General features: G+C 41.4%; 1 protein-coding gene across 3 annotated transcripts in view; it reads left to right on the top strand.

The window, feature by feature from the left end:
* Positions 1-4,290, top strand: part of NUDT14 (nudix hydrolase 14) — a 605,258-nt gene extending 600,968 nt beyond the window's left edge. For all 3 annotated transcript variants that reach the window (XM_078660294.1, XM_078660296.1, XM_078660295.1), the window contains one exon: positions 2,873-4,290. In XM_078660294.1, the coding sequence (XP_078516420.1) occupies positions 2,873-3,113 (241 nt within the window). In that variant the 3' untranslated portion in view covers positions 3,114-4,290. The remainder of the gene's footprint in view (positions 1-2,872) is intronic.
* Positions 4,291-16,254: the final 11,964 nt, after the last annotated feature.

Raw genomic sequence — 16,254 nt, 5'->3', positions numbered from 1 at the left:
AAAAAAGGCTTTGTACATCAGCCTTCAGAATGTTCCCTACCTGCACCCTACATGTGTTTCGTCCCAATTCAAGCTTTCTCAAGACTTAAAATACGCAACATAAAAAGTCACCAAATAGGCTTAGCTCAGAATGATTTGCATGTAGAACCCCTGGGTGCCCGAGAGAGAATCTAAGGTAATCCTGTACCCCCATACTTATGTGTGGGTACAACCTGTTTAAGAACGCCTAAGAGTAGCAGGGTGTCTTTATGTCCAGCACCAACATGTTCTTCCACAAATGTTCACACTACTCTGGGGGTATTTTCTCAGGTGTACACCTGCAGAAACCAGATATGCTCTTTGTTAGTTATGCACGCTTGACCTCATATGTCCAAGGCGTACAAAATATTATTGTAACGGTTCAACATTATAAGTTAACTTTTGTTAGAGGCAAAGACACTATGTCCCCAGGAAGGACACCATCCATACAGCAAATGTTCATTCATTCATTCATGTATCACAAGACACCATGTGCCACACACATGCCGCATGTCACCAGATATACCATGTAAGTAAATTCCTCCACGTATGGCACACTGAAGGGATTTTGCAGAGGGTTAGTCAACCTCCCTTCCTGAAGGGGGCAGATAAAAGCCTTGGGCATCTCATTACAATTTAAACCATCACAATTTGTTTATCTTTACAGTGCCTGTGAACGGGCAGTGCCATCCTGTATTTGGAGTGTGTATGCTTTATGGGAACCTTCAGTCCAGCAGTACCTTGGCAGTGACTTGAAACATAAAACAATAGACACACACATACACTCTGCTGCCAACTTCACCTACACTGCAGCCGGTGACACTGAAAGTGATGAGGCAGTTTCTAGAGTGTTAGAACAGGCACTCAACAAGCCAAGCCCAAATTAGGATGTAAAATTTAAGGATGACCTCTGCCTCTGAATCTTGCTTTTCCTATACTTGCCTGCTGCTCCCCGAGGGACTGTGAAAAGGAAGGAGCTAAGTAATTAGTGTAGCAGTGGGTAAGCAAATACTGGAGATTCGAGATGGGGCAGGTTAGCTGGTAATTCCTCGGGAGTGTGGTTGGATGGAAACCTGGGCATTCATGAAGTTGGGGGCAATTTGGTAGTGCTGTTAATATGGCAGATATGGAATAGGATGGATATGGCGGAGGACTAACGAGTGAACCACCATTTGCAGAATGTCTAGTAGAGCAGACGTGTGGGTACTGGTGTTTTTTCTCAAGATTAGAGAGAAGGATTGGCACTTGTGGGAGGTAGCAGTGGGCATGGGTGCTTGCTCGGGAGACATGGTGGCGGAAACCATGAAATAAATCTGGCGATACATTTGCCCAGCACTGAAGGAGAACTGGAGCATAGGCTGCTAGCCCTGAGGTGGAGAAAAGCAAGATGATTATAGGTGGCAGGTATTTTGGGATGTTACACACCCAACATCACGGTTGTGGCAGGGGTGGAGTGTCATTGTGAATTAGGGTAGAAGAGCCTGATGCTGTCTGCATAGGGAGCAGGACAATGAGTGATGTCCCTCGCAGCTGCCTCTGTGTATCGGGTCAGAGGCTGCCCAGTGTACATTTCATGGACTAGTGGGGAGTGCTGCTGTAGGATCAGGTGTACAGAGCAGACAGAGGCTGCTCACACACCATGGGGGAAATAATGTAGATTGCATAGCTGACCTTCAGGAAGCTACTCAAGAGCTTGCTGTTCAATCAGTAGCGCCCCACCCACGCCTTGAGACCCTCGCAGGTATGTAGTGCGCTCTACAAATGACTGATTGATTGATTGAATAAAAATCTATGTTCCTCAGACAGCTTTAGGCAAGGCTGTTTGTACTTACCCCTCCCCACGCTACGCAAAAGTGTTATCAACGACTTAAATGGCATGGGCAGCTCTCTCGACTCCCACACTACCTTGCCACTTAATAGGAGAAGTCCGACCATGGTGCCTCAAGGCACCATTTCACTGTCGCAATGACTCGTGGACCAGTGGCACGCTTCAGTAATTTCACTTATTGTGCTACACCCACTGATGGGAATGGTCCCTTGAGGCATCATCGCTAGCCACAAATTAATGCTGAAATTGATCTAAGATCATTCCAATATTTTTTCAAATTCTTTGTGATATCTATTTCTACCATGAAACCCATTCAGTATTTCAGTTTTGGTTGTATTACCTTAATGGGTTAATTTTCAAAACAAAAGGCCTCGAATCATTGTTGGGTATATGCATGACAATTAATATTCCACCACAGTTCACTTCACAAGGAGTTATTGTCCATAAGATATGATGTTTTATAGAGCACAAGGAACTGGGAGCTGGGCAGCGGTTCACGTCCAAAGCGAAGATAAAAAATATGGGTGCGCAAAATGAGCATAACTTCCTTTTGCGTAATTATGCAAACGTTTGCAAACATTTATGTGAAATGGAGATACTGCATTCAGTGCCTTATTTTGGCATGAAACACTGCTTGCATCTAAAAAGTGCACAAAAATCACAAGTGCCACAAACAATATCTGCTTGTGTTCTGGTCATTTGTATTGATCCTGTGCTCCCACAATAAGATTTTTGCATAAAGTCTTTAATGATATGACCATGTGTAATGTTGTGATTTTGGGAGATCACAATACAAGCGTAATCGTAGATGCTGTTAATTAGGTAAGCTTACGCCGCTTAACAAAAATGTAACCAAGGCGTGAATAAAAAAAATTCAATTAGGAAAAAGAATGACTGAAGAGGGAAAAGCAAACATATTTTTTCGCAGCGATTAATAACAAATATTTACAGTTGGGATGTTTGTTACATAAGTGAAAATGTCTCATTTCGAAAATATTTATACAATCTTTCTTTTCTTTTTCATAGATCTGCAGTTGGTGTTACAGGTTCAAAGCAGACCATGTTTTATGCAGAGGTGACAGACAGTATGAAAACTGAAAAAGGAGGGGGCACCATGGAAGAAGGAGAGCTAATTGAAGTTGTGGAGATACCGCTAGCTGAGTCTATCAGTTTTTCTTACAATGAAAATTTTCCAAAAACGATGGGAGTCCTTTTTGGTTTTATGTGGTTTCAAAATAATGTAGCTCCTCGATTACTAAAACAATGAAACATTATCCAATTCTAGCCTTCACATAGTTAACTGTCTATTTTTTCCAGATCAGTATGAATTTACATTGTGTTTCTGTAGTGTAAACTTAACCAAAACGCAGAAGAGCACTGTACATGGTTAAAGACAAGCATAAAATCAAAGACGAGAGTAAGCTGGGTTGTGGAGCATGTCTATCTGTTTTATAAAAAAATGTCATTGGATTTAAGAAGGCCTGTGTACACAGAAGATAACTTGAACAAATGAATATTAAACATACAAATATTGTTTGTTAAAAGACATCTCTGTATATCCTCTTAGGTTACTTTAATTAAAATCATTTTCATCAGGTCAGCCGAAATGATGTTACTAATGGCGGAACCAGCGGTGTTGCTTCTGTTTGGAATACCTACTGCAACCACACTTCAAACAGTACTGCTGAACATGACTCTCAACATGAGGGTTGAAGGAATATTTGTGTGATGGATAAAATGCATGATTTCATGGACAAGACTGAGTTGATGAGGTGCCAATGTGTAGATGCTGAAAACATGTTTATGTATTTGGATGCCCCCATTTGTCATGTTAGAGTGGTGGGGGGGATTTATTAAGAATATTTGATATCAATAGAAAGCATCAGAATAGAAGTCAAGTTGGAACTTGACAAATTAACAAAATTGCTAGCCTGAAGGAAGACACGAAATACATTAGATCCCATTAATATCCCCATTTTACAAACACAGCTTCCATCGGAGCAGTATAATGATCCTAGTAGCAAACAGTACAATTTGTAGATTTACTGATTGTTCCAGAATTTTTGACCTACCTAATTTGCTGCTCGGTCTTGAATATATGACTTTACTCCGCATGAAAGGACTCCGCATACAATCACAACGCATTTTTTAGTCCGCAAATACCATGACTCCACATTTTTTTATAACGAAGGAATGACACCTAAAAATGTATTTGAAAATGCAAAAGTACATTTATCACACATTTCTAAACAACGTTTGCTTTCACAACGATAATAAAAGTCAAAGAAATGCTTTTATTTTTTTCACTTACCAACTGCCACGCAGATCTTTCCTGCATGCGTTCCCGTAGAAGTCACTCTGCAAAGTAAAATTATTGTTAAAATGAATTACCTCTTTCGTCTGAAGTATTAATAAAAATAAAAAAGAGACACATTTTTTCATCAGTACCGTACGCTTACCTTCTTAACTGCTTCACAATCTGTAAAATTCTGCAGCCTCTCCACATAATTTTTCTTCTCGCACCGTCCATTTTTTTTCAACAAATAAGATTCGTCCTATTGTTTGTACATTGAAAGAATACTAATTCACCATATTCTATCGTGAATGCAGTGCACCGTCGAGTGTCCGGATTCACCGTCAATTAATTCAGTAAGTATATTTTTTGATAATTTGTTCCTTTTCCTTTCATTTTTTAATATAATAATATCCAAAATCCTCCTAGCATCATCTAATTAAAAGCTATACTACTCTGCGCCAGTCAAAGTGGAATTAAGGATAGAGGAGAATGATCCCGCTACAATACCCATGCCAACATGCACCCTCTCTGTCAATAACAATAACCCACATGCCACTAACTCGTATTTGTTCCTCCACTAGAGCCAACCCCTCCTACCCGCCCGCCCCCTCTTTTCCCTGGTCATGATGCCTAGCCAAGCCAATTTGATCTCGTCTCTCACTAATCTGTGCCCCAAGATGTTCTAGTATTGCGTGCAGAAAGTATGCTGAATGAATGTATTTTTGGAGTGAAAGTATGCGGAATGAATGTATTTGTGGAGTGAAAGTATGCGTGATAATAGGATTTGTTAAGAAAAATTTGTAGTGAACGTTGAATACCCTCGGTCTTACATACACTATATAATTAAATAGCTAAGTAAATACATAACTGTACAAATAAAAAAATTAATGCATAGACTCTAAAGTAAAATATACAATCTAGGGCCCGATGTAGGTAGCCCTTTACCGATCGGAATCGGCCGAAAATACCGATTTTCGGCCGTTTCCGATCGGTAAAGGGCTATGGAGATGTAGGGGCACATTTTCGGTAATTTTACTGATTCGTTATCATTACCGAATCGGTAAATTTACCGAGTCGGTAATATTTACCGATTCGGTAATGATAACGATTCGGTAAAATTACCGAAAATGCAATGTAGGTAGCCTATGTTCCATCAGCACATGGCTTACAGAATCGGTATTTTACCATGGAATACAAATCCATGGTAAAAAACCGATTCCTGTGTACATGCACATCTGTGCATGTACACATGTGCCATGTGACAGACAGACGTGCCCTTAGGGCATGTCTGTGTGCCACATTGCACACATGGCCGTTTTGGGGGTGCTAGAGGGTGTCAAAGTGACACCCCCTGCACCCTTGTGAATTCTTTAATTACCGATTCGGTAAATACCGAATCGGTAATGCCTAATCATTCCTATGGGCTTCAAAGCCCATAGGAAAGAATGGGCATTACCGATTCGGTATTTACCGAATCGGTAATTAAAGAATTGTTAAGGATTCGGTAACGAATCCAGATGTTGGGACCTACATCCCATTTACCGATTTTAAAATACCGAATCGGTAAGATTCGGTATTTCAAAATCGGTAAATGGGATTTACCTACATCGGGCCCCTAATCTCTATTAAATGTATAAAATGTTGACCAAATGCTCTAAAGAACCGCTTTGTTAATGGATTTCATTTATTGTATCTAGGTTATAATTCAATCGAACCATCCACAACTCTAATGCCTCCTGCTGACTCCGTGTTCTCAGGATAGGTATTTTCCCCACAGTGACAGCTTTTTGGGTCCAAAGTAGGGTCTCATTCGCAATGTTGTCATCTACGTTAAAGTAGTTGAACTGAATCAGAAGATTGTCTTTTGATACATTAGTGCATGTAAGCATCTAGGTGTTAAAATGCATCTCATCCCATAGATCTTCAATAAACAGACATCTAAAAAAATGACAGTTGTCTCTTTCAGATTTAAACCCCCAGCACTTTTCATCATTCAGTAGTTTGAGTCTGTCCATAGCATTGGGTGATTAATATGCTCTCAAGCAGACTCTTAATAGCAGGTAACTATGTGTATATTTACACTGACCATGAGAACTGCTGCAGCTTTTTAATCTGTATGGATGAGATCCTAATTATTCCACTGAATTCAGCCTACATTTCTCACATAGATAAAATTATTCCATTACTTCCTTTTTACAACTAAGATGAAGTAACTTCTCCCCAAATCTCAATTATTCTTTCAACTATTAATGTATTACATCTGATTTACACATCTGTTATTTATTAACACTTGCCATCCTGATGCTTTCCAAATACTTCTAAGGCTCTCATTCTCTTATGAGTTCCATTGAGGGGGTTGTCTTCCTTGGGCATAAACACTTGCCTTTGCTCCTCACATTTGATGCAGCGCTGGGCCAACCCACTTACCATTGTTATCCAGTGGACATTTTTGGACCTTTTCACGCTGACTGGGAGATAAAGGGAGTTAGCATAAATCAATCAGTTTAATTACCAGTACAACCCATTTGGCTAAACAGCAAGGACCAGGACTGAGTGACTAGAGTTAAGAAGGTTTATTACAAGTTAGCAGTCAGGGTAACAGATCTTAGTACCATGCTGCAAAGATACAGAATAACAACAGGATAACCCAAACTCCTAAAGACGTTCAGGCGTTCCAGTATAAGGCAGCCAAGTAGTTTGGTCACCCCAGTACAAAAGATCAGTAACAGAATTTAATGCTCAGAGAAAGAGTTTCTGTTTGTCTCTTCTATACACGAGTGAAGTATAAAATCATCTATCTTAAAGTCCAAACTAAGGCGTATGGTTTAAAACACTAAAGGATCTCAAAAAGCAGGGAAATTCAGAAAAATAGAAAAATGCGGGGGAGTTCAGGAAGGTGTCATAATTTCAGTAACCTGGTTAAGAGTCTGCTTGGATCAGGGAAAAAGTGTTAGCCTAAGCCACACTCAGTAAAGAATCAAAGGGAATAAGATTTGAGGTCTAAATCTCTCAAAGTTCGAAGAAAAGTGCTGTAACCTCAGACAGTGTGAACACCAGTTATTTCCACCAGAATCTCCGAAGTAACATCCCTCTGTTCACATCATGAGGGGCTCCATTGTTCTTTCTATTCTCATGCTGTGAGCTGAAACAATAATTTCTCCCAGGCCAAACATGGGAACAGTGTTTTCCTTGGTCACATGTGACTCTTTGCAACAGTGCTGAATGGATACTTTCAGTTGACACTCTGACTCTCCCTGTTCCTTGTCAAGGTCCTTTTCTCTGTCTCTCTCTCTCTATCACTAGTACAGTGTTGTATCTATTCTCAAACTAACAAATCACATGAATTGCACCTGCAAGTAAAAGACATCAAAGCAGAAAATAAAAAAACACATTTTATGCAGAAAGAAATACAGCCTAGCTAAGACAAGTTATTACATAGTGGTGCACATTTAATATGAATAAATGGAAGATGTCAGTACATGAGATACACGTTACACATTGCATACAGATGAAATCTTGAGTACGTGTGTATAAGTATGACTAAGACCGACATTTAAAAGCAAATATAGAAAAACGTCAATAAAACGATCAGTGGCTGTCAGTAAGGCGAAACGGGCAGAAAAGTGACGGTACTGGTTGCCCAAGTCGTTCAACCTTAGAAAAGGTGCAGATAGAGTGGCATGCGTGCCCCACGGATTGACAGATCAACAATCAATCAATAATTCAACAGACCGGCATCCCGGCAACCCAGCAAGCTCGGCAAAAATTGGTAGCTCAAAGAGAAGAAATCTACTAGTAGCAGCGATACACTCTCCCAACACAGGCAGTCATATCATATACTACATATACCTCAGTGACATTGGTCTTACCCCCTTAGCAAAAGTCCTGGCTTCAAGAGTGTGCCTCCAACTACCACTTTCTTGAATCTGCAGTCGTCATTATCGCCTCGCCTCGACTGCTTGCCTGCTTTCCTGCTTTCTGCCATGTCATCAGCGAACACTGTGGGACGTGCCTAAATGAGAGGCACTCTGCACGTTGCCAGGGGAACCCTGCTGGCACTGCTGACGAGCAAGCTGACTCGGCAATACTGGCTCGCTGGCTCGCTGGATAGGAAAGCCAGAGAAAAGTTCACAGGGAGCGAACAAGCTCCAAAACAAGTTTTAAAAAAACGGAAATACTGCGTGTGGACAGAAGGCAGCAGGCTTAGGGTAAGGCTCAGATGGTTATGCCTGAGGGTCGATAATTCAAAAGAAGTACAAAAAAACCCAAGCAAGACGTAAAAACGCTGGGAGCAGTTCATAAAACAACGTGCATGAGCTACTTGACATCAGTCTATTCAGTCTATTTAGACTTTCACCCTGCATGTGTTAAGCCTTTTGAGACTAAGAGAGCAGGCATAAGGGCATCAAGAGCAGTGGCTGGAGGGGCACGGACTGCTATAAAATTTGCTATTAAAGTCAAAATAGAAAGCAAGACCACACGAGAAAGATTATCTACATCTGCATGGGCACCTGCAGGGGCAACTGCAAGGGCAAAAGTCAATAAGGTGAGAAAAAAAGCACCAATACTTCCACCACTGAAGCTAAGGCAATCAGTACGACGGCCAATATCACAGGCGCTAGCATTTGAACAGGCACTGGCTATGGCGGGAAATACGGGATCAGGTGGTGGTGGTGTAGCTGGGGAGCCGTCAAATGACTCTTATTGAAATCCACCCTGGAAAGAGACGCATCAGACGCACAGGACTCACTGGACTCACAAGTCCCACATGTATCACAACCGACCCAGACGCAGACCCCGGAGAATCAAGAGAGTCTGGAGAGCTCAGAGAGCCGGGGAAATATTAAAGGGGCACGAAATTTACAATTCCAACAGAAGGCAAAAGATACGCAGAGATGACCGGAAACCAGGGGGTCAAAGGCAAAGGAAAATAATGAGGAAAAACATGATGGCAACGTAAGAGCTAAAAAACAAGACGGGAAAATCAGAGACACTGAAACAGAAAAGAATGCCGACAAAGAAAGTGATAAGGGGAAAAGGAAAGGTAGGGAGAAGGAGAAGGAGAAAGAGAAAGAGATGGGAAAGGAATCAGAAGATACCGAAAATTTGGAATTGTTGGCAAAAAAGACAAAAAGATTACAAACATTCAAAAACTTAAAAGCAGCGGCCAAATCATCCGGATATTCGATAGGATCTCAGCCTAGAATTTCTAATATATTCAGTCCACTGATTAAGGAGGGGCTACGCATTTGCTCTACTAATGAGAAACTGCTGAACACAATGCATCAACAAGGCAATCAAGTGGGTGTTCCCGGCGATGTAGACTCGGCCGCACAATTGGAACAGGTTGATGCGGGGGGAAAAGATCATGGACTCATGCCCCGGTATAGAAGGGTCTGGAGTGGCCACAACCAAAAGGGATCAATTCGAGTGTTGCCTCAAATTTAAAGCAAGCGCGGAGAACTACGATCATCCTCCTCCTGCGACGCAGACATACTACCCGGGGGAATTGACCCAACCCCGCAATGACGTACTTTCAGAAGGATCGGATTCGGATCTGTACGACCAACTCCGGAGGCATCGATTTTCACGGATACTAGAAATATAAATGAATCTGTACAAGGCACAACGCCTAGGAAAAAGCTTGAAAGAAAAAGAAGTAGACACAAGAGGCAATCCAAATTAACCCACGCAGAAACTACAGATCCGGGGAGCAATACGGAGCAAACCTCAGTGAGAACTAAACTAATACGCAAAAACTCCAACTCAAAATCAAATGCGGAACCAGAGCATTACGGACGCACCCGAAGAAGAGAGGGGGCAAAGGCAAAACAGAAATGGAAATGGCACTGGACTGACTATAGAGCCTTCACTGAGAGACGTCCTCAGCTCAATTAAAATCTTCCACCAAGACGTAAAAAAAGACAGACACGGGACCATGTGGCTATCCAAAAACTTGAAGGAGCTATTAACAAAGTGGGCAACACCTGCTTGGAGATCTCTGACAGAATGGGCTCTGTAGAAGTTCGTACAGAAAATTAAGAATCTGATGTTAGCAAGCTTCAAGCACAGGCAAAGGAACAAGATGGCATAATAAGAGACTTAATGGCAAATGTTGAAGACCAAGAAAACCGGGCAAGGAGAAATAATTTGCGTTTTCTCGGGATTCTTGAGGGCTTAGAAGGAAGTGATCCAAGGGGCTTGATGTCCAACCTTCTTAAATCTGCATTCCCGGAACTCAACTCTTGGGAAATGGACAGGGAAGTTTACCATGCACATCGTTTTCCTCTGACTTTACCGAAACGCTCAGATAAATCACCACAATATCCTAGGGCTATGCTGGTCAATTTTGGAAACTTTATACTACGTGATGCTATATACAACATGGCTAGACTTACCACCAAAAGAGAACACAAGGGATTTATGTTCTTTGTTAGAAAAGCAAATATAGAACATTCATGCACACATTACATAAATCCCTTTTGTTTCTAAAGTAAATTCATTTTAATAATGTATGGATGGTTTATTCAATCACCTAAACAGTAAATGTTGCTAATGGGTCAGGGCACACAGTATATATATATATATATATATATATATATATATATATATATATATATATATATATATATATATGTATATGTATATGTATATATATATATATTCACTGAAAAAACCATAGGTTTCAGGGGTGTTATAGTTATAAAACCATTGAAATTCCCCCGTTATAGTTAGTTGTACTAACTATAACTCGCGCGCCCGCAATCCACTGCTGATGATGTCACATATTACATCATTCATGACATGGTCAGTAACATCACTGATGACATCTCAAATGACATTATTCAAAATCTCTGTTTTCAACACCTCTCACCAGAACCAGAGAATGGCAGAGTTTCCCTCTCATTTTCAACACACATACACCTGAACATCAAATCACATTCCTTACCACATTAATACAAAACCAAACACACATTTCTATTGGTTAGACATTTCAATCCTTTCCAAACGACATACATTTGAACCCTACCCCATTCTGCCTTCTGCCTGTTACCATAGAAACACTTCATGAAACAGTTAACTGAGCACACAGGTCTAAAGTTCATCACACAATGTTACTAATCAAAACAGCAAGTGTGCTTGACTTCTCAATATACCAGCTTATCTTATGTAATGTTCCTTTCTATCAATTTTTGTTAACCAATAAGAATCAGGCTTTAAAAAAACAGAAACCTGCACCCTAGTTTTCAATGTAGAATATTGTCAAAAAACCAATCATTTCTCTTCTATTTTTCTCAACTGCATCTTATCCACCATTTTACAAAAATATAACTTTTCAAACAGGCACTTCATTTACAGAGACCATCTGAGTGCATCCAGACCTCCCTTAAACATGCTTAGAGTGTGAATTGTGGGACACAGCTATATTTTCTGGAGGCAAAGGTATGCAGAACAGAAAGGAATTCACAAAGACCTAGCTTTACCAAACGTAGACATTAAATGGATTGGACAGAGAGGGTTAAAGTGGCACCAATTGATGCCATTGGTGAAATCCTTTTTACATCTCCAACACCCTGACCTCATAATGGTGCACTGTGGTTGCAATGACCTAGGCACTTTGACTGGGGTAGGTCTGGAAATGCTTATGAAGGACACCTTTGGAGAATTGGTGTCACTTTTCCCCCAAACTGCCTTTGTATATTCTAACATATGCCAAAGGCAAAAATGGAACTGGTCCAATCAATTTTGTCCACAGATTGAGAAAGCTAGAAAACATGTGAATAAATCTGTTTCTGCTTTTCTCCTAGACTATAGAATGGGGTCCATATACCACAACAATCTGCGTTTCAATATGCATGGCATCTATAGGACAGATGGTGTACATTTTACAGATGAGGGAAACAGAGTCTTCCTCTCGAACTTTAGACTCTGCATCGGTACTTACTTGTAGGTACTAAAATCTCTCAATAAACACAAGGGCTCTTTTTAGAGCCACCCAAGATCTAAACACATAAGCTTGATGTATATCTCAAAAATACATGCTTCTTTTTTTTTTCGGCGGCGAAATGCGCGGATCCTATGCCCATCCCGCAACTTTGTTTTTAAAGTCCCTATGTCACCCCCTAAGCAGGCCTAGGGAGTCAGGATGTGTCTAACTTGCCCCTCTTCACGTTTTGCCAACATATTCCACAGACTTCCTCAGCCTCGCTTCTACCGAGACACAAAATGGCTACCAACAGTTCCTGGTTTCGAATGTTTACAACCACTTGACAGCCAATTAGAATTGAGCGCGTGATCGGGACGGTGCGCTTATCCTACGAGGCCAATCCTTGCACAATCCGCTGATCCTCCGCGCCCATAGATATATAAATAACTTTAACCGCAATTTTCTCAAAAACTACTGAACAGATTGACACCAGATAGGCCAAAGGCACAAGTCAGAACTGAGTACTACCTCTCTGCCAAATTTGGTGTAATTCCGTTCAGCCGTTCAGGCTGTAGCCGTGGCTAAAGGTCTATGGAAAATTGCATGGGGAAAACACATTTTGGGACCCCCTTTTTTCTCTGCCCCCACTGGACCAATCACCCCCACATTTTCAGGAAAGGAGTGGGACTGAGCTGGCCAAAAGTTTGGAAAATTTCAAGAAGATTCATCAATCAACGCCAAAGTTATTGGCAATAGAATGTTGTGGTTTTCCTATGGATAATAGGTCCTAACTATAACTATCTACAGGCGACCACCAGTAGATTATATATATATATATATATATATATTTTTTTTTTTTTTTTTTTTCTCCGTCGCTTGAAATTGCTTCTTCTACAACAAAGAGACGATAGTGGACCCAGGTAATTGTGCCAATCAAAGATTCTTTATTATAATTTGACCAGCCAGTCCGCCATGACGCGTTTCAACCCCTATCGGGTCTTGATCACATGACGCGTTGCCATAGCGGGGTAGGCGTTTATAAAGTGTTAGACCAGGAAGTGATGCTTCTCCCTCTTTCTCATGGACATAGAAGAGTTACTGTACAGCATAATGCATCATAACTGTACAAATTCGCAATGTAATGATACAACATCATTTTTCAATATGCATAAAAATAATTGGATGTCGAATTCATTTTCGTAGCAGCATATTCATAATAATCACGTAGTGTGGAAAATTATGGTTGATGAGTAGCAGCATCAAGATAAAGCAGCCAGATATTGATATAATGTGCAAAATACAAATTTCATCATATAAGCAGCATATAAATATAGCAACATAGTAATCACATAGTGTGCAAAATATGCTTGATGAATAGCAGCATCATAATTGAGCAGCAACATGTTCACATAATGTGCAAAATATATATATTAATTACCTACTGGTGGTCGCCAGTAGGTAGTTATAGTTAGGACCTATTTTCCATAGGAAATCCGCAACATTCTATTTGGAATAACTTTGGCGCCGGTTGACGAATCTTCGCAAAATTTTCAAAACTAGTGGTGTGCTCCGGTCCGCTCCTATCCTGAAAGTCTCGGGGTGATTTGTGAAGCGAGGGCTGAGAAAAAAGGGGGGTCCCAAAATGTGTTTTCCCCATTCAATTTTCCATAGGAACCTTTCATCGCGGCTACAGCCCGAAGTGCTTAACGAAATTACACCAAATTTGGCAAAGAGGTTCAGACTCGTGCCTTTTGCTTAAATTTGATTGATTTGATTTGATTTGCTTTTTAAATGTATAGAGCGCAAGGAATGCCCGGAGGCGTCTTGGCGCTGCGGAGTCAAAGAACGTGTGAGGCTGGTATGCAAAATTGAATTAGAGTTCGGATTGAAATAACCATGTTTTTACTGCTTTCCTAAATGCTTTAAGATTTGGGCTTTTTTTTAATTGTTAGTGGAAGAAGATTCCACGATTTCGCAGATCTCAGCAAGAAGCTCCTTCCTCCCCATCGTAACTGCTTGAACCTAGGGACATGCAACAGTTTTTGTTGTGCAGATCTAAGGTTCCTAGACTGCACATAGTATTTTATGCGCGACGTCAGGTAGGAAGGGCCCTTTCCTTGGAGTGCTTTGAACGTGATGCACAATGATTTAAAGATTATTCTTTTCCTAACCGGAGGCCAGTGCAGTGCTTCTAGCTGCTGGGAGACTGATTCATGTTTGGGAATATCCAAAATCAATCTTGCTGCTGCATTCTGCAGACGTTGGAGCTTTTTCAAGAATTGAGTTTGGATCCCCAGGTAAAGTGCATTACCATAATCTAACCTGGAAATAGCGAGTGCAGTCACCACTGGAAAGCCTCAGTGGGAACGAAGGAACTAATCTTTCTAATCATTTTAAGGATGGCCCAGAAACTGGCGGTAAGACAGTTAATTTGGCTATCGAAGGTCAACCTACAATCAAAGGTGATCCCTAGATTTTTTGCCTTTGAGACAGGTTTGGGGCACTCACCCAGCTCTGGAGGCCACCATTTCAAAGACCAGGCCGGAGGATTGGCTCCCAGTAGTAATACTTCGGTCTTGCTGCCGTTAAGTTTAAGACAGTTAGATTGTATCCAAGAATTGACATGGGACATACAGTTGTTAAAGCGATCGGCAATCTCTTCCTTATTTTTAGTTATAGATACGACGACCTGCGTGTTGTCTGCATAAGATATTACTGAGAACCTGAACTGTCTAATCAAGGCGGCCAGAGGGGCCACGTAAATATTAAACAGTGCAGGGCTCAAAGACGGACCCTGCGGTACTCCGCATTGCAGATTGAAAGTTTGCGAGTTTGATTCGCCTAATTCGACTCGAAAGAATCTCTCAGTGAGATATGAAGTCAATAGAGTCATGGCAGATTCTTGAACACCCATATCGGAAAGTCTGGCGATTAAGATTTTATGATTGACGGTGTTGAAGGCCGCCGACAGATCTAATAACATCAAGTCGGCCTTTCCGCCTTCGTCCAATGACTTCCTGAGCTCCTCACTCGCAGTGATTAACACGGTTTCAGTTCCGTGGCCCTCTCTGAACCCGAATAAATAATGGTGTAAATCTGTTTGGTAGTTCCTGAGAAAATCACAATTAAAAGCACACATATATTTATGGCAGCGATGGATCCGCGCATCCTGAGCACACCCTAAGCGCACCGTCCCGATCACATGCTGAATGCTAATTGGCTGCCATTTTGTGCCTCGGTAGAAGTGAGGGTCTAGAAATCAGTGGAATAGGTGTTCAAAATGTATAAAGGGGGCAGGTTAGAAAGATTTTGACCCTCTAGACCTGCTTAGGGGGTCCCGCAAGGACCCCTAGGGCCCCCCCAAATTATTTATTTTTTTTTAAACTGAGAAATGTGCGCTGGGTGCATCGATCCGCCGTAATAAAAATAAAAAACGAAGCGCGGGCTCCTGTGCTTGTTTAAAAATTAGCTAACTGGGGTGCCAAATCCCGGGGTCTAAAATATTAAATTTGATGGGGGTCCAGAGGGACCGTGTAGCCCGTGGACCGCCATCCCTCGGTGCTACAAAATAAATGGGTGGGGGGCTCAAAGGTACTCTCCAGCCCCAGGGACCGCTACTCTACGGGGTTTTGAAAAAAATGGGTCAGAGGGCTCAAAGGTCCATTATCGCCGTTTTAGCGGCAGTTTGCTGCTGCTAAAGCGGCGATAATTTTAACGCGTCCTTGTAAATATGCCCCTAAGTTTTGGAATGTCGACAATCCTGTGTTCCATTTAAGTAGCCACAAAGTATTTAGTGAAGTGCACACTGTGAAACAGGACGCAGCAGTGTGTGATTGGGATCGATAAAGAATTGCACATTGTTGAGTACAGAGTAGGCAAATTGTACATGGGGTTTTGTAACGCCAGTGGCGATTGATCGAGCCCTCTCTTGAGGTTAATTCGAAGAGTTGTGTTCTTCTTTTGCTCCTAATGTACACAGTGTTCTGTCGTCTCTGTTTGCTTTCTCCTCTGTAATGTAGAGAACTTTGGGTAAATATGACGGTTTTTGTACAGCCAACACCTTTGAACCCTAGCCCCAAACTGCTTACTGCCTGTTACCATAGTAACAATTAATGGAACACTTAATTGAGCACACATGTCACAAGTTCAGTACACAATGTTGCTAATCCAAACAGCAAGGGTGCT

The sequence above is a fragment of the Lissotriton helveticus genome, chromosome 9 (genome assembly GCF_964261635.1).
Source record: "Lissotriton helveticus chromosome 9, aLisHel1.1, whole genome shotgun sequence".
Lineage (NCBI taxonomy): Eukaryota > Metazoa > Chordata > Amphibia > Caudata > Salamandridae > Lissotriton > Lissotriton helveticus.
This window is presented reverse-complemented; position numbering and strand designations above follow the sequence as displayed.